This window comes from Salvelinus sp. IW2-2015, linkage group LG9 (genome assembly GCF_002910315.2).
Source record: "Salvelinus sp. IW2-2015 linkage group LG9, ASM291031v2, whole genome shotgun sequence".
NCBI lineage: Eukaryota > Metazoa > Chordata > Actinopteri > Salmoniformes > Salmonidae > Salvelinus > Salvelinus sp. IW2-2015.
This window is the reverse complement of record NC_036849.1, coordinates 7,817,457-7,840,510: the sequence shown is the minus strand read 5'-3', so window position 1 is coordinate 7,840,510 and position 23,054 is coordinate 7,817,457. Positions and strand designations below refer to the sequence as shown.

Here is a 23,054-nt window from a genome sequence, read left to right as displayed (position 1 = left end):
GTGAACAGAGATATAGGATTAAGGCTGATGCTATGGGCTGTAAGGAACACACAGGGACGAGCCCAGCCTCATCCTGATGCCTCTATCTTCTCCAAGGATCTCATATCATTCTCGTCTGTCTCTTGTCTGTGTCTGGCCTCATTCTGGCATTATCCCACCTAATGCCTTTGGTGTTCTCAAGGTAAACCCAACAGCAGTGGAGCGGGATTGGATATATCTCTCCAATGCTTTATTTGTATTTTGCAGTAGCAAAGTTTGCCGCGACTAAGAATGAGAAGGTAGAAAGAAATTGACGGTCTGACTTGACACGCAAAAATTGGGTTTTCGTTGGTCTTGGACGATAATGGCTGGCTATGGTAGTGAACTAAGGCTCTTCCTGAGAGAGAGAGAGAGAGAGAGAGAGAGAGAGGAGAGGAGAGGAGAGAGAGAGAGAGAGGAGAGAGAGAGAGAGAGAGAGAGAGAGAGAGAGAGAGAGAGGAGAGGAGAGAGAGAGAGAGAGAGAAGGGGAGAGGGAGAGGGAGAGAGAGACAGGGAGAGAGAGAGAGAAAGGAGAAAGAACAGGAAGTGGTGGAAGTGGTGGAGGTGGGAAAGTATTGGGTGCCCTTTTCTGTTCCTACAGCCCATTTCATAATGAGTCCCTGTGTACATAAATAAAGAGAGAGAGAGGAGAGAGAGAGAGAGAGAGAGAGAGAGAGAGAGAGAGAGAGAGAGAGAGAGAGAGAGAGAGAGAGAGGGAATCCAAAAGTATCTTTCCATAGTTCTACATCTCCCATGTTGTTTGCCATGTCCACCCAGACATATGCAAATAACCATGAAGTATGGACGCCATGGTGCCCAAGCATAAATATTCACATACACACACATGCATACATTACAGGCCAGACAAGGACACCTCTTATTGCGTTTACTTTAAATTAAGTCAACACTTGTGTTGTTACAGGCGGGTGGTTTTGTAGGTATGAATTTTGCATACAGCATCCACCAGGCATTAGGTGATCTGCTCCTCCACCTGAGAGCCCGGGCGGCGAAGCGAGGTGATGCACGGCAGCGTCGGCGGCACGCATCATGGCCGCTTATATCCCCACTTCACTCTGGAGGTCAAATCAAAGTGAATTCTGCTCTAGCTTTAAACCCATCTTTTTTAAACAGATCTCAGCCCATCTCATTTAATGCGCTCATGTAAAGGTTCTCCATCATTATTTGTGCTGTATCACATTTCAAAAGCACTCCAGAGAATCCCTGGGAACAGATGAATCTTATTTCTTATGTATACCTCTTCTATATTCACTGGCGGGGGAGAGAGTGCATTGTGTGCTGAACCATGAATTATAAAAATTGATCCCTTTGTTATGTTGGCTTGTATTAAATTGAGATATGCTATTCATCTGCCTCTCACTGCCGCTGTTGTGAACCCTTGCCGTGTCAGTTTGCATTTAGCTGCTTGAGCATATTTAATGTTTCGCCAGAGCTTATGATGTTCTTGCCAAGAGCACTCCTGCAGCAATCTAGCTAGCCGCCGCTTGCTTTGTGGCAATTACTTGAAAAGTTGTCTTTTTCAAACTAACTTTTAATGCCCCAAGCTTTGGGCTTCTGAAAATAGAATTTCCATTTTGTATGTTTTTAATACATTTGAATGTTTATTTATTTAACAGAGAGCTCCTTTGTATTCAATTGAGTGAAGCAGAGCGGTGTGTATTTTATTTTTGCAAGGGATGGTGTCCTCTGGAGCAAAGCATCATGGGCTTGTTCCATCCAGCCAGTACAGTCATTAGATGTCTTCCTCTGCCCTGGTTTCGTTGTGCTGCTGTGATGTCCTATTGAAACCTGCCAACCAACAGCCTTGTCAAATGTGTGTCAGCACCTGCCTGGCCGTCACTCTGAGGTCTGATCAAGATAGACAGCATACTGTCTGACTGATGTGTGAGCCTGATCGGCAGATTGTTCCAGACCTGGGTTCAAGTACTATTTCAAATCATTTCAAAAAGTAAAGCTGGGCTTGATTGAGCTTGCCTGGCACACTGGAACTAATTGAGAAGTTGGAAAAGAGCAGAACCCTACCTACCCAGGTTTCAGGCAGGCTAAAGCAAACGCTAAAACTATATTTGAAAGATGTCACGTTTTTCACCTTGTCAGCTGAGGGATTCGAACCACTAGGCTACCTGCTGCCCTAGATCTGTTCAACACCTTGCTGCCCAATGGACTGTAGGGAACTCTCATATGCAGAGTGATTCTGAATGGATCAACCAGACATTGATTGATATGATACATACACTTAGGTTGGAGTCATTAAAATTAGTTTTTCAACCACTCCACAAATGTTTTGTTAACAAAYTATAGTTTTGGCAAGTCAGTTAGGACATCTACTTTGTGCATGCCACAAGTAATTTTTCCAACAATTGTTTACAGACAGATTATTTAACTTATAATTCACTGTCTCAGAATTGCAGTGGGTCAGAAGTTTACATACACTAAGTTGACTGTGCCTTTAAACAGCTTGGAAAATTCATCCTTGGGAGCAATTTCCAAACGCCTGAAGGTACAACATTCATCTGTACAAATAATAGTATGCAAGTATAAACACCATGGGACCACACAGCCGTCATACCGCTCAGGAAGGAGACGCGTTCTGTCTCCTAGAGGTGAACGTACTTTGGTGCGAAAAGTGCAAATCAATCCCAGAACAACAGCAAAGGACCTTGTGAAGATGCTGGAGGAAACAGGTACAAAAGTATCTATATCCACAGTAAAACGAGTCCTATATCGATATAACCTGAAAGGCCGCTCAGCAAGGAAGAAGCCACTGCTCCAAAACCGCCATAAAAAAGCCAGACTACGGTTTGCAACTACACATGGGGACAAAGATCGTACTTGTTGGAGAAATGTCCTCTGGTCTGATGAAACACAAATAGAACTGTTCGGCCATAATGACCATTGTTATGTTTGGAGGAAAAAGGGGGATGCTTGCAAGCCGATGAACACCATCCAAACCGTGAAGCACAAGCATGTTGTGGGGGTGCTTTGCTGCAGGAGGGCTGGTGCACTTCACAAAATAGATGGCATCTTGAGCCAGGAAAATTATGTGAATATATTGAAACAACATCTCAAGACATCAGTCAGGAAGTTAAAGCTTGGTCGCAAATGGGTCTTCCAAATGGACAACGACCACAATCATACTTCCAAAGTTGTGGCAAAATGGCTTAAGGACAACAAAGTCAAGGTATTGGAGTGGCCATCACAAAGCCCTGACCTCAATCCTATAGAAAATTTGTGGGCAGAACTGAAAAGGCGCGTGCGAGCAAGGAGGCCTACAAACCTGACTCAGTTACACCAGCTCTGTCAGGAGGAATGGGCCAAAATTCACCCAACTTATTGTGGGAAGCTTGTGGAAGGCTACCCGAAACGTTTGAGCCAAATTAAACAATTTAAAGGCAATGCTACCAAATACTAATTGAGTGTATGTAAACTTCTGACCCACTGGGAATGTGATGAAAGAAATAAAAGCTGAAATTAACCATTCTCTCTACTATTATTCTGACATTTCACATTCTTAAAATGAAGTGGTGATCCTAACTGAACTAAGACAGGGAATTTTTATTAGGATTAAATGTCAGGAATTGTGAAAAACTGAGTTTAAATGTATTTGGCTAAGGTGTATGTACATTTCCGACTTCAACTGTACACGATGTAAAATATTACAGGAATTACTGTAGCTACAAAATATTGGGGACATACAGTACCTTCAGAAATGATTTATACCTCTTAACTTATTCCAGATTTTGTTGTGTTACAGACAGAATTCAAAATTTATTAAATATATTTTTTTTCTCACCAATCTACACACAACACCCCATAATGACAAAGTGAAAACATGTTCTTAGAAATTTTAGCAAATGTATTTAAAATTAAATACAGACATGTAATATACATAAGTATTCCCAGCCCTAAGTCAATACTTTGTCAAAGCACCTTTGGCAGCGATTACAGCTTTGGTTATTTTGGGGTAAGTCTCTAAGAGCTTTGCACACCTGGATCATACAATATTTTCCCATTATTCTTTTTTTAAATTGCCAAGTTGATTGTTGATCATTGCTAGACAGACATTTTTCAAGTCTTGCCATAGATCTTCAAGCAAATTTAAGTCAAAACTCAGGGACATTCAATGTCGTCTTGGTAAGCAACTCCAGTGTATATTGGGTCTTGTGCTTTAGGTTATTGTCCTGCTGAAAGGTGAATTCATCGCCCAGTATCTGGTGGAAAGCAGACCGAACCAGGTTTTCCTCTGGGATTTTGCCTGTGGTTATAGTTGTATTCCGTTTATTTTTATCCTAAAAAACGTCCTTGTCCTTGCTGATGACAAGCATACCCATAACATGATGCAGCCACCACCATGCTTGAAAATATGAAGAGTGGTACTCAGTGATGTGTTGTTTTGGATATGCCCCAAACATAACGCTTTGTATTCAGGACTAAAAGTTAATTTCTTTGCCACATTTTTTGCAGTTTTTCTTGCAAACAGGATGCATATTGTAGAATATTTGTATTCTGTACAGGCCTCCCTTTCTCTCTGTCCTGTATTGTGGAGTAATCACAATGTTCTTGATCCATCCTCAGTTTTTGATATCACTACTATTAAACTCTGTAACTTTTTTTAAATCACCATTAGTCTCATGGTGAAATCCCTGAGTGGTTTCCTTCCTCTCTGGCAACTGTTAGGAAAGAGCCTGTATATTTGTAGTAACTGGGTGTATTGATACACCATCCAAATCCTAATTAATAACTTCACCATGTTGAAAGGGATTTTCAGCATCTGCTTTTGTAATTTTTACACATTTACCAACCTTCTTTGTGAGGCATTGAAAAACCTCCCTGGTCTTTGTGGTTGAATCTGTACAGATAATTGTATGTGTGGGGTACAGAGATGTGGTAGTCATTCAAAAAATCATGTCAACCACTATTATTGAACATGGAATGAGTCCATGCAACTTCTTATGCGATTTGTTTACTCCTGAACTTAGTTAGGCTTGAGTTAAGTATTCAAAGGGGTTGAATACTTAACTCAAGACATTTCAGCTTGACATTTTTTATTAATTACATTTTTTTTATGGGCTATTGTGTGTAGATCCTTGACACAAAATCTGAATTTAATCAATTTTAAATTCAGTCTGTAACGCAACAAAGATGTGGAAAAGTAAAGGGGTGTGAATACTTTCTGAAAGCATTGTATATATTGATCACATATTTAACTCATATAGAATATACAGTATCTAACACATCAAATACATCTAACGCATACACTATATATACAAAAGTATGCGGACAAAAGTATGCTGAATCGTCTGTCCTCGGTTGCAACACTCACTACCGAGTTCGAAACTGCCTCTGGAAGCAACTTCAGCACAAGAACTGTTGGGAGCTTCATGAAATGGGTTTCCATGGCCGAGCAGCACACACACAAGCCTAAGATCACCATGCGCAATGCCAAGCATTGACAGGAGTGCTATAAAGCTAGCCACCGTTGGACTCTGGAGCAGTGGCAATGCTTTCTCTGGAGTAATGAATCACGCTTCCCCATTTGGCAGTCCGACGGACAAATCTAGGTTTGGCGGATGCCAGGAGAACGCTACATGCCCCAATGCCAACTGTAAAGTTTGGTGGAGGAGGAATAATGGTCTGGGGTTGTTTTTATGTTTTTTATAAATATAGATATATATATTTTTTTTTACCTCTTTTTCTCCCCAATTTTGTGGTATCCAATTGGTAGTTACAGTCTTGTCCCATCGCTGCAACTCCCGTACGAACTCAGGAGAGGCGAAGGCCGAGAGCCATGCGTCCTCAGAAAATCACAACCCAACCAAGCCGCACTGCTTCTTGACACAATGCCCACTTAACCCAGAAGCCAGCCACGCCAATGTGTCAGAGGAAACACCATACACCTGGAGACCGTGTCAGCATGCACTGCGCCCAGCCCACTCCAGGAGTCGCTAGTGCACGATGAGACAAGGATCTCCCTGCCGGCCAAACCCTCCCCTAACCTGGATGATGCTGGGCCAATTGTGGGCCACCCCATGGGTCTCTCGGTCGCGGCCGGCTGCGACAGAGCCTGGACTCGAACTCAGAATCTCTAGTGGCACAGCTAGCACTGCGATGCACTACCTTAGACCACTGCGCCACTCAGGAGGCCTGAAAAACCATGTTTTTCATGGTTCGGGCTAGGCCCCTTAGTTCCAGTGAAGGGAAATCTTAACGCTACAGCATACAATGACATTCTAGACGATTCTGTGCTTCCAAATTTGTGGCAACATTTTGGGGAAGGCCCTTTCCTGTTTCAGCATGACAATTGTATTATTATTTCTTTTTAACCTTTATTTAACTAGGCAAGTCAGTTAAGAACAAATTCTTATTTACAATGACGGCCGACCCCGGCCAAACCCTCCCCTAACCCGGATGATGCTAGGCCAATTGTGCACTGCCCTATGGAACTCCCGATGACGGCTGGTTGTAATACAGCCCGGGATCGAACCCGGGTCTGTAGTGATGCCTTAGACTGCCTTAGACTGCCGCACCACTTGGTGCCCCCAAATGCCCCCGAGCACAAAGCGAGGTCCATACAGAAATGGTTTGTCGAGATTGTTGTGGAAGAACTTGACTGCTCTGCAGAGAGCCCTGACCTCAACCCCATCAAACACCTTTGGGATGAATTGGAACTCTGACTGCGAGCCAGGCCTAATCGCCCAACATTAGTGCCTTGGTCATGTAGTGTACAGTGCATTTGGAAAGTATTCAGATCCCTTGACTTTTTCCACATTTTGTTACGTTACAGCCTTATTCTAAAATTGATTAAATTATTTGTTTTCCTCATCAATCTACACACAGTACCCCATAATGACAAAGCAAAAACAGTTTTTTTGACATTTTTGCAAATGTTTTAAAAAGAAAAAACAGAAATACCTTATTTATATACATATTCAGACCCTTTGCTATGAGACTCAAAATTGAATTCAGGTGCATCCTGTTTCCATTGATCATCCTTGAGATGTTTCTACAACTTGATTGGAGTCCACCTGTGGTAAATTCAATTGATTGGACATGCTTTGGAAAGGCACACACCTGTCTATATACAGTCCCACAGTTGACAGTGCATGTCAGAGAAAAAAAAACAAGCCATGAGGTTGAAGGAATTGTCCATAGCGCTCCGAGACAGGATTGTGTTGAGGCACAGATCTAGGAAAGGGTACCAACAAATTTCTGGAGCATTGAAGGTACCCAAGAACACAGTAGCCTCCATCATTCTTAAATGGAAGAAGTTTGGAACCACTAAGAGTCTTCCTAGAGTTGGCCACCTGGCCAAACTGAGCAATCGGGGGAGAAGTGCCTCGGTCAAGGGGGTAACAAGGTCACTCTGACAGAGCTCCAGAGTTCCTCTGTGGAGATGGGACAACCTTCCCAAAGGACAATCATCTCTGCAGCACTCCACCAATCAGGCCTTTATTGTAGAGTGGCCAGACGGAAGCAACTCCTCAGTAAAAGGCACATGACAAACCTGGAGTTTGCCAAAAGGCACCTAAATCATGGGGGGCATATTGAACAGAATATAATATACATGGGTAGTCGACTGAGAGTACCTGTAACTGTTCTTAACTGTTCTTCACAGTCATTCCCCTGGTGATTTTGAACAAGGTCTCACTGCACTCTTCAACTTAAAAAAACAGTAGTCTATTTGAGAGCAGCGTGACGTCAAGCCCTATAGACAGGCTGTAATCTTCAGCCCCAAAATGCCTCTCCTGGCATTCTGTTTTATGTGATTTAGCAGGTCTTGGCTCGTACCCACTTTCTGCTCTTTTGATTCTCACACTGTTTAAAAATGTTCAACTATGCCATTGGATGTCCTATTTAGTTGCGTTCAAAATGGGTTTGAAACGACAATTCACAGTCCTTCTTTGTCTGGAGAAACTCCAGGGAAAAGGAGTCAGTATCATTTAACTGTGGAAACTGATGATGGCTTCTAGCATGTCACAATCACTGATCGTTTCCCTTTGAAAAGGAGATATCATACACCATCAAAACCATTTTCCTCCTGGGCCAGCACTCTGACGGGGCCATTGTAACATGTCAATGTTCTGTTAGTTTCCCAAGCTCCAAAAACAACACCATGTCTGAAATAGGGCCGTTCTTTTTTTAGTGTGTGTGTGTGTGTCTCTCTGTCTCTCTATCCAATTGGCATTCAATGTCTCGTTCCCATTGTTGAGGGTTGCCTGTCCCTGGTGAAGCAGGAGAGGCACCGAGGTCCCCTATGGTCTGAGGCTTTGAATGAGTTTAGGGAGCAGGAACTGTCTGTGTGAATGATGATAATCGCGTCTCACCAATCTCAGAGGTGTGCCACTGAGAGGCCAGTGTCAGTAGTTTAAAGACTACAAAACAATTCCCCCTGGGTGTACTGGCAGTGATTAAAATGGATGGATCTGAAAGTGTAGTGTGCATATCTATTCAATTCCTCCTCTAGGGCAAAATGGAGCTACAAAGACTTTAAAGCTTAGCTGAAACTTTAAAGCTAGCAATAATTAGGACCTTCAACTCTCTCTCTCTTCTCTTGTGTAGAATATCATTTCAGGAGAAAACATTTGTGTCCTACCTCCATTCTCTGTCTATATTTTTTGTTTAGAATTCTCCATCACTGCTTTTGGACTGAAACACTCAGTCTCTTTCTCTCTCTCCCTCCACCCTCTCCCCCTCCTCATATAGGTGATCCATGTTACAGGCAGGCTGAGAATCCGGATGGCATTGACCCACAGTCGGTCGGTACCCATTCAGATCATGGGCATGGTGGTGGTAGCCCACGCCCTCCCCCCTCCCACCATCAACGAGGTGCGCATAGACTGCCAAATGTTTGTCACCCGGGTCAACATGGACCTCAACATTGTCTACTGCGAGAATAGGTAAGACTTGACTTTACCTTACCCACATGACTGTCAAATACATAACTGGAATACATGGGTGTTCACCAAGAGAAGACTGCATTTCAATGAGGGATTAATAGTTTGGATAATGAAATACACATTATTGTAAAATACACATGATAAAATACGTATCACAGAACTACTCACCTCTTTTGTTAACACTTTGATCACCCATGTCAATGTTGTCATTGTTGTCACAACTACATAAAAGGGGTTCTTACTACCAATATATCCACAATGGATTATGGGTAAAACTTGACATTACGTTGCTCTTATACCTGTGTAGGTAGTTACACTCTAATCACTACAGTGTTGTTACGTATTATTTGTATGATTTGTTTGTAATTGCATAGTAATAGGCCGATGTATTGTACACCTCATCTTGTACATTGTATTTCTTTGCTACCCGTCCTCATCTCTATGGGATTGAGATCACTGAGATGTATTTTACCGCTGTCTACCAGACAGTCAGTTATTTATGGGGAAATCACATCTGGACAGTCAGTTTTACAGTGAGATAGCCTCAGCCTTTCGGGAAAATAAAATGGGAAACTGATCAGGACTTCTTTCATCTGTTTCATAGGGTTTGTGGGAGACTAGAAATATCAGAAAATAACCGCACAATATTTAAGACAGATAGTAGACAGATTGCTTTTGGGTGAACAAAAAAAGAATGGATAGATGATATTCAATACTAAGTGATAGGCATTTTATCATGTGGAATGGGAAGACATCCTAGGTTCCATAATAGCCTTTTGTCCCTGAATGTTCTGAGTTATACGTGGGCTTATCTGCCTCAGAGTCATTAGTTTGACATATCAGGGTGACAAGAAAAATTGCCTATCTGGTTACACTGTAATGACACCCCATTCGAATCTTTCTCTCCCCGTTTCCGTTGGTGCTTCTTCTCTTGCCTTACATGCTGAATCCTGTTCAAATCCCTGTTCTAGAATTAGCGACTACATGGACCTGACGCCATTGGACATCGTAGGGAAGAGGTGTTACCAGTTCATTCATGCGGAGGACGTGGAGGGCATCCGACACAGCCATTTAGACTGTGAGTATTATACTTTAAACGTTACCACAACATCTCAGTATTGAGCACATCTTACTATGAACACTTTATTGCAGAGTAAAGTTCCTGATTTAGGATGCTTTTTTGTTATGGGTAGTGGTCCACTCAGGGCAGATCAGGACAACCGTCACAATTATCTCCAGCGTCATCTCTCCACCCAACACCAAAAGCATTGGTCCTCGTCTGCTTCACTGCAGAGCTGTTGTTCAGAACAAAGTTGTTCTGGTCTTGTTAGTGGTCAGAATCTGTGGAATAGGCCTGAAGAGAGACAACATCTAGATGATCTGCCTCTGTGACCATCTGGGGTTTGAACTCGGGTTAGCCTACCTGCCACAAGACGGGGTTAGTCCGCTGAGCTAAAGCCGGAATCAGTGTAATAGGCCTGTAGAGAGACAACAACTAGATGATCCATTGTGATCTGCCTCGGTGACTTACTTTGGACAGGGGAAATCTCTGGGGGTGGAAACATCAGGGCTCTAGAACTATGTGCCATTGAAATAAATCCTCCCCATACTGTAGGTCAGTAGGTAGTCCACTGATCTCCAAACCCCAGGGAGGGAGAAGTGAAACCAAGACCCCAGTGAAAGTGATATCAAGTTCACTCTCAACATTCCATTCAAATGAAATGGCTGCATGTCTTCTTTGTTTGTTTATGTTCAACTTTGAACTAAGTTTACTTTAAGAGTAGCGGTCATCTTTGTAAGATGTCTTTGCATCTTTACCCCAACTGACCAGTTTTTATAGCCCATGGCACGAGGTACGCTCTGCTTATTTGAACTTTTTTTTCCAAAACGTGCCATGATTTGCTATGTTTGTTTCGCCAATGAAACCTTTACTGTGGCTGGTAAAAACTGAGGAGGCGTTGCGTGAGCAGTGCACCATTTCATTGGGCTTTGCGACGTGGATTCAGTACTAGGCAGGCTGCCATTTTTGGAGTCCTGTGAGCTCAGCTGCGTCCTGGGTTTTCCCTTCGTGCTGTATGCTGGATTGTAGGGTGTAAAGGGTGTAAATTCCCTTGCTTTATTAGGTGTTTGCCGGGCAGGTAGGACGAGTGTCCTTGGGGTTGCCTCCTCGGCCAGGGAATTTGGAGCCGTCTGATTAGATATTGGGAGTTCAACTGAATTAGAGCACAATTACTGCTGCATGGAACTGTCCCTTCGCCTTAAAAAGGCACCAGATTGGGTCCATTAGCGGCTGATTTGAAACCCAGCAGAGGGAGAGTTAGAGAGGGAGTGTTGCCCATGGATCGCATTGATAAGACAGGCTTAGGCAGGCAGATTGAGGCAGCAGGCTAGGCAGTAGCAGCAAACAGTGGCTCCACCATTGCATATCTCCAGCTACCCCTGGCTGTCTCCTATCTATTACATCTGATCAACTCCACCGAGGCTTTAATCAATTTACAGTCGGTGCATTGGCTTGGAATTGGTTGAGTGTGCAATATTTATTTCATTTATTTGCACTGAACAAACACAATATATAAAGTGTTGGTCCCATGTTTCATGAGCTGAAATAAGGGGGATTTCTGTCTGTAATAAAGCCCTTTAGTGGGGAAAAACTCATTCTGATTGGCTGGACCTGGCTCCCCAGTGGGTGGGCCTGGCTCCCCAGTGGGTGGGCCTGGCTGCCAAGTGGGTGGGACTATGCTTGCCAAGGCCCACCCATGGCTGCATCCCTGATAGGTCATGTGAAATTCATAGATTAGGGCCTAATAAATGTATTTCAATTGACTGATTTCCTTATATGAACTGTAACTCATTAAAATCGTTGAAATTGTTGCATGTTGCGTTTATATTTTTGTTCAGTATATTTATTGAATAGTTGAATTAACAAGTCAGATGAATTGCAGCATCGCACTTAAGCGTGCACTAATTTCCAATGTTTGTCCCCTTAGTATGGCTGTTAGTGGATTCGATATTGATTTCATCAAGGTATATTATACAGTATCTACTGTTAGAGAAGAAAGCTATGGGAATTATTTTAGCAATTGGGATTCGGAAATTCCCCCTCTCAATTCCCCCTGACAAAATAACGACTTTGCTAAATTCCTATTTTCTATTGATGGTTTCATCATGACATATTCCCATCATTATCATCATCATGGACATATTCCCATCATTATCATCGTCAGTGACATTATCACCCCATATCTGATGATAACTTGGCCTGTATGAGGATAACTAACTGAACACAAATGTAGTTGCAGATGTTCGTGAGCAGCTATTAGCACCTAAGTCGTGCATCATAGTGCATTGGGCATAGCTCATAAGGCATCATGCATGTGCTGATAATGCATTATGAAGAGGGTGTTCATAGGTATTCGATTCTTTGGAAGTTGGTCTGAATAGCAACAATCAGCTGAGGACAAATGCACACTGCGAGCAGATCAGACAGGGTGACAAGGTCACTGGGTCTGGAGGAAATGTAAGATATTATTCCACTTGGCCAACTCTCTAGACACGAGGTCATAAGTGAGCCAGACTTGAGAAGGTGTTTAAATGAATTGGCTTTTGTCCAAGCTTTATAATATGGCCATTTAGTCGCTCGACTTTTTATTCATAGCATATCCTAGGACTATGAAACAATCAGATCGACTCATATACAGGAAGTCTATACTGTGTGTGCAGTTCATACTTCACTTCTCTAAGCATGTGGCACGACTGAAAAGGTCATTTTTTTGATTCATTCTAAAAAGATAGATGTTAAGACAAGACCTGCATTAGTCAGATTATCTGATACATGAACTGACGCATATACAGCAGGAACAAATGGCTTTGAGTGTCTCTGTTATATCAGACTTGGGGAAAAGAGATGATTTTCACGAGGTAGGGAGAGCGAGATTGGAGAGGATACTGTAGCTGAAAGAACTTCAATCTCAGAGGACTTAAGCCATCCGCCTCCAGGCATACTACCAGAAACTGTCTCCTAAGACTAGTTCAGACCGACTCTAATGAAACCAACTCAGCTCACTTGTTAGCATACTTAAAAGCAGACTCTACAGATACTGAAAAATACAGCCGAAATGTTGAATAGACACAGGCAAAAGTTGCTGTGATTTCAAAGCTTTGGTAAACAGTAGCTTTCGGCTTACACAATGCAATGTTCCTCGAAAAACATGACGTACACCACTCACCACAACAGGCAGCATTTTCTTGTAAAGCTAGACAAAAATCTAAAACCCGGCGGAGAAGAGAACATTCCCCCCCGTCTCCTCTCTCATTCATAAAAGGGTTGCCTTTACGATAATACCCTGATGGACTGCAAGGACTTTTCCATAAAGCAATTTCACGGGTGTAAATTACTTACTTTTATATGACGGTGACACCCCTCGTTGCAAGCCGGGCCACTTTGGGTAAAGGGTATCTGAAAGGTAGCCACCATTATGGAAAGAATCCAAGTGATTAAAACAAACTGAAGGACAGGAAGAGAAGAGAGGAGAGGGAGAGAAGAGGCTCACAGAAGCCATCCTACAGGCATGCCTGGGGCTGCAGGAGAGAGAGACAGATTAAAGGGCCCGTATTCCTTTTAATGCCTCCAAAAGCTAGCGGACGACTCCGGCACCGGAAAACACTGGCCTTCATTAACACTAAATCAATAGTCGCAAGCAGACCCCTGATTGATTTAATGGCACTGTAACTGAAAGGGGTTAAAATATAAGCCTCACCTGGAAAGACGTGGTGCCAGGGAAGCCAGGGGTGGAGTATATTGATGCTAATGCAGATGAGAGAGATCTGGTGTGTCTCGGGTTCAAAGGCAGAGAGATTCAGAGGTCCAGTACACTGGCTGTATAGGTGCAAGGCCTGGTCAAAACTCACTAAGATCAGAATATGACTGTAGGATTTACAGTTTGTCTGGTATACTTGATTTGTCAAGTTATTTACCTGGTTAGGGTTATGGTTAGAAAATGTTTTTTGTTATCTTAAGTAAATATGGCAATAAATGAATAGAAAAATATGAAATGTGCCTTTACCAATAGTATTAATCAATATGATCACAGTAGATACGGTATAAAGTGAACAAATTCTTAATTATTTTTTTTAAAAAATCTACCACCTTTCCCAAATATTGTAGTTGCAGTTTGAATCAATATTTTGGTATTCAGATAATCATGAATGATTATTCAACTGAAACGAATGTAAATATTCTTTATCCATCTCCCTTTTAAAATGTAGCACATTATACATCAAATCATTGTTGACTCGTAGAATAAACAATGAAGGTGAGAGCAAGGTTATACACTACAGTATATCTCCTCTGTACTACCCTTAGTTGGTTGGAAAGCAAAACAAGTTTTTTCTTTCAATTCCCTCTATCTTGTCCTCTAATTCTATATATGTATAGGAAAAGAAAGCAGTCAGTGATCTAAAGTAAATTTTTTGAACCCTTGGGATGGTTTCTTAAACAATGCTATTAGTTCCTAATAGTTTTTAATTACTGGCCTTCTTTTTATATAAATCATTCCCCCCCATGGAACTATTTTTATGGTAGAGGCTATTTGTAGCCGTAATTAAACTAAGAATATGAATTTACTACCTCGCTCACATTCTGACTGTTTCAGTTTTAGAGAGCCATGATTAATGCAAATACATATTGGTTGAGATAACCAATCAGCGGTTAATTTAGCCAAATTTATTGCAACCACCAGAGCGTCTTCACTTATGCTCAGGCAGACAAGGACATAGCCAGCAGTGTAGCGTAGTGTAGTTAGGTATCTGGTAGCTGCAGAGTCACAGTGCCCCTTGGTGGTGGGCGAGGCTCACTGCAGCCAGCCTCCATGCATACAGAGTGCTGGGTTGGAAACAAGCGCACAATATTTCTTTAGAAAACCCTTTCTATCACCTACAATATAATTTTAAGCATCTACCCGATAATTACAACACTAACCTTATGCCTAACCCTATGCCTAACCCTAAATCAAGACCCATAGATACAAGTGCAATCACTAACTAACGAACTAGTTATACTCTGTACATTGTTTGAAATCACACACATATGTAGTGATATCTTTGCATTTGTTACAACGGATATATATTTCACCATGATGCACTAATTTATTCATAAGTGGTCCCGATTGACTCTCATTCATTCCATATTACATATGCACACGTTTTTTCCCTTATCGTTTGTTTCCAGATCAGCACACACACTGTCCTCTGAGGTATTTAATAGTGTGCCCTGTGCAGCCAAGTACACATCCCCGTTCCTGTTTTAGCCAGTCAGAGAAGTTGATTAATGATGGTAGGTAGAACAGAGAGCAGCACAGCCCCTCTCACAGCTGTTGGACGCCACCTGATGGTCTCTCTCTTATCTCTCCTCTCCCCTCTCCATCTCTCTCCTCTCCCCTCTCTTCTCTCTCCCGTCCTCTCCTCTCGCCCCTCTCGTATCTCACCTCTCTCCTCTATTCCTCTATTCCTCTCCCCTCTCTCCACCCCCAGTGATAAACAAGGGACAGTGTGTGACCAAGTACTACCGCTGGATCCAGAAGAACGGTGGGTACATCTGGATCCAGTCCAGTGCCACCATCGCCATCAATGCCAAGAACGCCAATGAAAAGAACATAATCTGGGTCAACTACGTACTCAGGTAAGGCAGGGCTCCATCTGTGAACTACCCAACACATGCCAGCCAGCGCACAGAAACAGTCTGCTTCCCAAATGGCACCATTTTCCCTATGTAGTGCACTACTTTTGACCAGCGCCCATAGGGTTCTGGTCAAAAGTAATACACTATACTGTATAGGGAATAGGGTGCGACTTGGGAAGCAGACACAGCTACACCAGGAAGCAAACACAAGCATTGATTCAGTTTTCATTAAATATGTATTTTTTTCATTTTTCAACCAATGAGATGGGGCACATGGAACATAATTAAAAAGTTATTTTAATCATTTCAGTATTTTAACCATGCATTCTTGTGAATTCCTATTAATCACATTTAGCATCCCCCCCCCCCCCCCATTGTTTAAGCATATTTATAGTACATCTATTCTATAGCTGCCAATTTGTCATACGAGGATAATGGCAGTATTACTAATGGCAGTATTAGTTTTCTGTAAGGCACTGTCATTGTAAATGATTTCTGCCATTGGCATCACTGAATTGATCATTGTAGAATTGTGTCAGCACTCTAAAGTGATTGAGATGTTGTTTTTGTAATTTTTCTAATTGAATTTAGCTACCAGCACAGGAGAAAAAAAACAATTTCGTCAACTGTAATAGATTTATCTTTTCAATTGCCTTCCTAATTTTTCCTCACCTCTGCAGGCCCATAGAGCAGCTGTGAGAGCCAGAGAGCGAGAGGCTATGCTTTAGGGACAGCTGGATCAATCAGAACGCTAGGAGAATGGCAAACGCTGTGTGCTGTGCAATCCCTGGCAGGAATCTGTTTTAAATTCTCTATTGGCAAAGACAATGACTTCTTTCCTGTATTGTCCATCTCCTGCAGTAATCCAGAGTACAAGGACACGCCCATGGACATCGCCCAGCTGCCCAACCTTCCAGAGAAAGCCTCTGAGTCTTCAGAGACTTCCGACTCCGAGTCCGAGTCCAAAGAGAACTCTGGTATGGTACCATCGATCAATCAATCAATATAATTGTATTAATAAAGTAATTTTTTGGTCTTGTGTGGCTCAGTCGGTAGAGCATGGTGCTTACATATACGTAAAATTAATGCAGGCATGACTGTAAGTCACTTTGTATAAAAGCGTCTGCTAAATAGCATATATACTGTACATCAACAGTTGCTTGACAGTGCTTGACACTATAACCTGGCCTAAGATAGATGTTTATTTAGGTAGCAGCCAGCACTACTGTTTAGATATTATATACAAGCTGCAGGACTATACACAGCTTTGTTCAAATACCTAATACAGACAAGGGGGAGGAGGGGGGAGGATAGGAGAGGATGATTTTGGGTGACAGTCTGTGGGAAGTGCCAGCATATTGGCCATTGGCACCAGGCCTCCCTCAGTGCCCCCTATGCCAGCGTGCATGGTGAGAGTTGTGACCCATGCCAGCTGCTGCTGGGTAGCGAGTCCTCCTCACTCTGACAGTACGGTTGGAGAGCTCCACTGCTCCAGTATCCAAGGGGTGATCGGGTGCCAAGCCAACACCATAGCTACAGACAGACAGACAGTATAACAGCAGTAGAACACCATGGTTTTTTGGGAAGTAAAGAAGTGCAGTCTTCAAATTGAGTGATGATGGGAATTATACATATATCTGAATATCATCTATACCAAAATATTTTTTTTATAGCTAAATGAACGGCATGAAAGATTATTTCATTTCTAAAGCAGTGGCTATTTAGACATATAATTATACAGAATACATGGAGTTTTGAGTACTGTTCAGGTTTGCACACTAAACGGCATCTTTCTCCCAGAAGACAACGAGAACTCAAAGTCGGACGGAAAGGGGAACCAGACTGAGAACAGCGAGGACCCGGAGACAGACAGTAAAAAGCAGCAGCAGGGCCAGTCGTCCTCAGAGCAGGAGATGAGGCGTCAGGAGGAGGGAGACAGCTCCTCCAACCCAGAGAGCCAGGAGAGCGAGGATGACCTGGAGCCCAGCGACTGCGAGCTGGAGACCAAGGAGAGCAGACTAGGCCGACTGGGGGGCCTGCACATCAAGGTGGAGCACTACGGAGATAGAGATGGAAGAGTAGAGCTGCACAACTCGCCGTCCTCCTCTGAAGAAGAGGAAGATGATGATGAGGACGATGATGATGATGATGACGACAGCATTAAAGACTGTGACAGGGCCACTGAGATGCTCGCCGCCCCCGCCGCCAGCAAGCAGCAGAAGCGTAAGAAGAGGAGGAAAAAGCAGAAGTGGGACGGTAGTCGTTCTAGACGCCTGCGCCTCTCCTCTGCCACCACCAGCCCTGGCATCATGAACCACCCCACCCTGGGGGGGGACGCCGCCCTCCTGCTGCCCCCCTCCCCTGCCAGTGCATCCGTGCTCAAGATCAAAACAGAAATGTCCGAGCCCATCAACTTCGACAACGACAGCAGCATCTGGAACTACCCTCCCAACAGGGAGATCTCCAGGAATGAGTCCCCCTACAGCATGACGAAGCACGTCCCAACCCACGACACCTTTCCCTCCCCACAGCCTGGCAGTCTGCAGGTCTCCATCCCAGACTCAGTGCTCACTCCCCCAGGAACAGAGGGAGGCGGCGGGGGTGGAGGAACCAGGAAGGGCGTTCCTCCCTCCTTCAACGGTAACAGCAGCGCCCCCTCCTCGGCCTCCAGCGTGGCCAGCCTGGCCCCTCCCTCCAGCTCTGGCTCCTCCTCCGACCCCCTGTCCCCACCCCTCTCAGCCTCGCCGCGCGACAAGCAGCAGGGTCAGGGCACCCCCACCGCCTCCAACTCCTCCTCCTCCCTGCTGTACACCAGCGACCTGGAGGCCCTGCAGAGGTTGCAGGCTGGGAACGTGGTGCTTCCTCTGGTCCACCGGGTCACCGGCACCCTCGCCACGACCAGCACTGCCGCCTCCCGGGTGTACACCACTGGCACCATCCGCTATGCCCCCGCCGACGTCACCTTGGCCATGCAGGCAGGCGCCAACCTGTTGCCCAACAACGTTGCCCACGCTATGAACTTTGTGGATGTCAACGGTAGCCCCGGCTTCGGCATCGACCCCAAGACGCCCATGGAGATGCTGTATCATCACGTCCACCGGCTCAACATGGCTGGCCCCTTTGGCGGTGCCGTGTCCGGCGCCAGCCTCACCCAGATGCCAGCAACCAATGTATTCACCACGGCAGAGGGACTATTCTCTACTCTTCCATTCCCTGTCTACAGTAACGGGATACACAACACACAAACTCTGGAGCGCAAAGAAGATTAAAGCAAAACACCAAGACCATATTACTGTGTTCAACTGTCAAAGACTCGTTGAGGCATAAGACTGTGTTTCAAGTGGAAAATAAATATATTCTAGCACTTTGAATTTGAGCAAACGAGCTTATATAATAGAAATGAATGGCTCCATGTCTTTCTATCTTTTCGCTCTCTCTACTGACTCCCACTCTATCAATCTTTCGTCCTCTTCTTACTCCTCTTACAGTACGATGGACATTTTCTCTGATCAAACTAAACGGACTATTCTTTATTGTAAAGAATTCCTTTTTGCCTACAGAGAATGCATATTACCGTTGGTCTCCTACTGGAGTCTTGGGTAAACTACTTTTTATTTGAGTTGATTATGTTGCATCTTTATGAAGATGTCTAGTGTATTTTAAGGGTGATGGCGGAAAAAAGATATTTCTATGGAAAGAAACCCTTGGATGGTTTTGCTGCACATCTTGATGTGATCAAGGTAGACGAAGACAAAAGGATGTTTGACATGGTCATAGACATAACCTTAAAAGAAAGAGATGTGGAAGTTATTTCATAATGAGGGAATAGTTGTCTATTTTAGAATTAATTTTTATTCTTTTTTTTATAGCTCAGATTTAACTTGCAAATCAAGCATTAAAAAAGCAATTTCAGCCGGGTATTGACCTGTGAATAGAATGTTACGACAAATCCCAGGACTTTGGAACAAGAGACAGGTCAGTACAAGATATGAGTGTTCTCCCGGTTCCATTTCCTCGGTTATGTCTCAAATGACACCCTATTTCCTTTATAGTGCGCCACTTTTTACCAGGCTTATGGCTCTGGTCAAAAGTAGTGCACTATATAGAGAATAGGGTGCCATTTGGGATGCACTCCTTCTCTGCAGTTCCATGGTGCTACTGTTCCATCCAGTTACTACCCTCCTTCAGCGGGCTGATGTAGGTTATTCTGTTCCACAGCGCTCTCACAGAGATGAGTGATTGAGTGACAGCTGGGGAGATTTCCTTCCTTCGGTAAAGTCAAACCTCTAATCAACATATTTTCATGTTCATTACTACTCCCCTCAGTCAAGTTGTTTGAAAGGCTCGGTCGGATTGGGCCTGAAGGATAGAATATACCTATATGGAGCAGGTTGATTTTAGTTGTATTTTTTCAAAACTAGATCACTTTTTCTCAGTGTAACTGAGGCTAATTTGCATCATTAACTTGAAAAATGAATGTTTAACTTTGACCGGCTTCTGTCAATTGTTTTTTCTACTCTACCCTTCCTCTTTCTCTTCCATCCTAAACCTCACTACTATCAACAACAGTCTCCCAAATCTGTTCTTCCATCAGCCATTGTCGGACTCTCTGAAATCACATATCAAGGAGATTGTAATAAGGACATGCATTTCAATCAAACGGAGTATGAGTTTTTTTTAAATCACATTCCCACATTTTTTCTCTGTTGCCAAAAAAAAGTTATTTCACAGTTTGGTGTTAAGAACACTGTGATTGTTGTTTAAAAAAAATAGTAATAAAATGGAAAAACTGTCACTTCATCTTTTGACAGCCGTCCATCAAGTCATCTATTACCAAGCGTGATAACCGTAAACGTGTACAATGTGTAAGTGTCACTGGCTGTCAGTCTCCATAGCGATTTCAGTGTGTGTTACTATATGCAGTATATACTGAGCTGATGTAGCCGTTTTGTCCTTTGTCTTCTCTGTGCTTTATCTGTAGTCTGGGGTTGGACAGGGAACGTTTGTAACCCTCTCCGTCTCCTCTGCAGTCTTAGTGAACCCGTGGAGGTTAGTGGATTTCGTGTGGTGGCCTTCCAATGTAGCGTCACCTTTTTGCTGCTTCCTTTTGTCTGTATTTCTTTCTGTTTCTGCTGTTGCTTTGCTGTTGTGTAGTCTACAGACCTCTCTTTCTCTCAGAGATAAAAGTCTCTTAACTAGCTCAAAGGTTTAAGGAGCCATTTTTTGCCACTGAGGAATTCTGGGATAACAGTTTCCAGCTTGCATTTACCTACACTACGAAAAATGACAACAAAAAGCTAAAGTAGCATTTAGATGTATCTTCTAGACTGGAACCATAAAAGCCTCAGTTGTGAAACATTCCCAGAGTCCTTTGTGCTTCTTGTATGCATTGGGTGTATTTCATTGGTTTCCACCAAACCTGTTGACTTCAAGGACCCTGCAACTTACAGGACAAAAAGATCACGATAGCATTTCAGGACAATAAACAATTTTAAAGATTTCTAAAGAAATGAAAATAAAAAATATTTCGCACTATAAATCTATTTTTATAGCTAGGTGTTTTGGAAATGCATGTTAATTAAGTTGATTGTTTGGTTTACTTCATTTTGTTCGGTCCAGCAGCTTTGTCTCAACGTTCAGTGTTTTTTAGTCTGTCCAGCAAAGGGAGGGGGAGCCTTTGTCTTTTGAAATGAATCAGGCTACTCCCCTACATCAGGAAACAGTGTCTGTGGTTTCTGTGAAGATGTGTTGTTACTCAAATCCAGGTCATGAAATAAATGTGTTTTTAAAAAAAAAAGAACAAAAATTGGGGGTCGGTTGGTTGGAACGGTGGAATGGTTGCAGGAGAGCGTAGTGTCACCACTTGAGATTGATTCTATCCTAGATGTTAGTGTTTTCTACGACGTAGCGAAGCGGGGTGAGAGTGGGAGACTGTCGGGTCGAGGGCAGCTCACTTAAAACAGACACTGTGGACGGACCAGGAAATACACCCATATGTTACAACAGAACAGCAGGGTGAGCTGTTTTAATGTCTCTGTGACTGTGTTGTGTCAAAATGAATTGCTGGTGATTTAAACTTAAACTAATCTCAGCTACTGTCAGATAAATAGTGTTTAAAATTAAAATATGAAAAATCACTTCATTACCTGTGAAGACTGTGTCCGTGTTTTTAACTATTTCTTGTACAATTATACAGATTCTTTTATGAGGAACTTGGTGCCAAGTAGATGAATACTACAGGAGAAGGGGATTCTCTTAGTATCAGTGTTAACAATGTTATAAATTCTAAATACAAACAAATTAAAATATTAAAAAGAGAAAACGATGGTACATTTATTATTTGATTTGTTTTGTTTTTTTCTTTGAAGAAAAAACACATAACTAACTGATGCTAACTTTGAGTGCCTGGCTTATTTTAAAACATTTTGAAAAACATATTTTTATTTTCATTTACCATGAATAATGCTGCAATTCCAGAAATGTACATACTTCATTTTACAACAGGGTTATTTTATACTTTTGTAGGTTTCCATCCTTTCAAAGAAACATGTCATACATGGTTGTTCTTTCTGTAACAAGTTTTTTGTACCATCTTACATGTGCCATATTCATAATAAACTTCTCTTGGATTTGTTCACATCTGGCATCATTTATTTTATTCAACCATCGCAATGACTATCCCACACCTCAGTGAGCTGCCTCAATTTTTCTTTCTTTCTTTATGCCTTTCTTTCTTTTCTGATCTTGCTTGAGAAAATGTGTACTGGTCTTTAATGCTTTTCCTAGTTGGAAACTATGTTGTGGGAACATTGCTGGGACATCCATTCAGGTATGTTCACACTCAACACTCCTGCCATAACGGTAGCTATGTCAGACCGCAGTCCTGGATACACCAGGTTCATCCCCCTCCAATCAGAAGACTCTGTTAATGATTTCATGTAGTCTGATTGATCACATCGTTATATGATTCAGCAGAGGGTCAATCAGAGTGCAGCTAGTACTGTTTGTTGAAACATACAGTATGACGTTAGCTCACCCATGGACAGACAATACTGTGATAATGACCGAAAGACTGTTTAACAACAAGACAAATGAAGCGACTATCATCACATGGAATAACACTCACACACGCATCATTATCTTGGACAGACAATCTGACTATCTTGTCAATGTCACTGTGGTGTAATACCAGTTTAAAGCTGAAACTGTCTTTCAAACTAGCTATATCCTCTACAATGTTTTTGTCTCATTTTGTTTGCCCATTAGGCCTATCATGCCTAGAGAGAAATGCAGCTAGTGGAAATGCATTGAAAACACTGACGTCTTATTGAATGCCATAGTTATCCGGAGATACTGTATGTTTGATCCGAGTAATGAGACAACCAGACTAAGCGGCAGAAAATAAATGTGTAGAACATTTTAAACACTTTCCCCAGTTATTGCCG

The 23,054-nt window shown here is 42.8% G+C and overlaps 1 protein-coding gene across 1 annotated transcript in view; it reads left to right on the top strand.

The window, feature by feature from the left end:
• LOC111968512 (neuronal PAS domain-containing protein 3-like) overlaps nt 1-22,246 on the top strand; it is a 47,154-nt gene extending 24,908 nt beyond the window's left edge. Inside the window, 5 exon segments of the mRNA XM_023994140.2 lie at nt 8,740-8,933; nt 9,905-10,011; nt 15,462-15,609; nt 16,471-16,586; nt 17,410-22,246. Of these exon segments, the coding sequence (XP_023849908.2) occupies nt 8,740-8,933; nt 9,905-10,011; nt 15,462-15,609; nt 16,471-16,586; nt 17,410-18,878 (2,034 nt within the window). The 3' untranslated portion in view covers nt 18,879-22,246.
• The last annotated feature ends 808 nt before the right edge of the window (nt 22,247-23,054 follow it).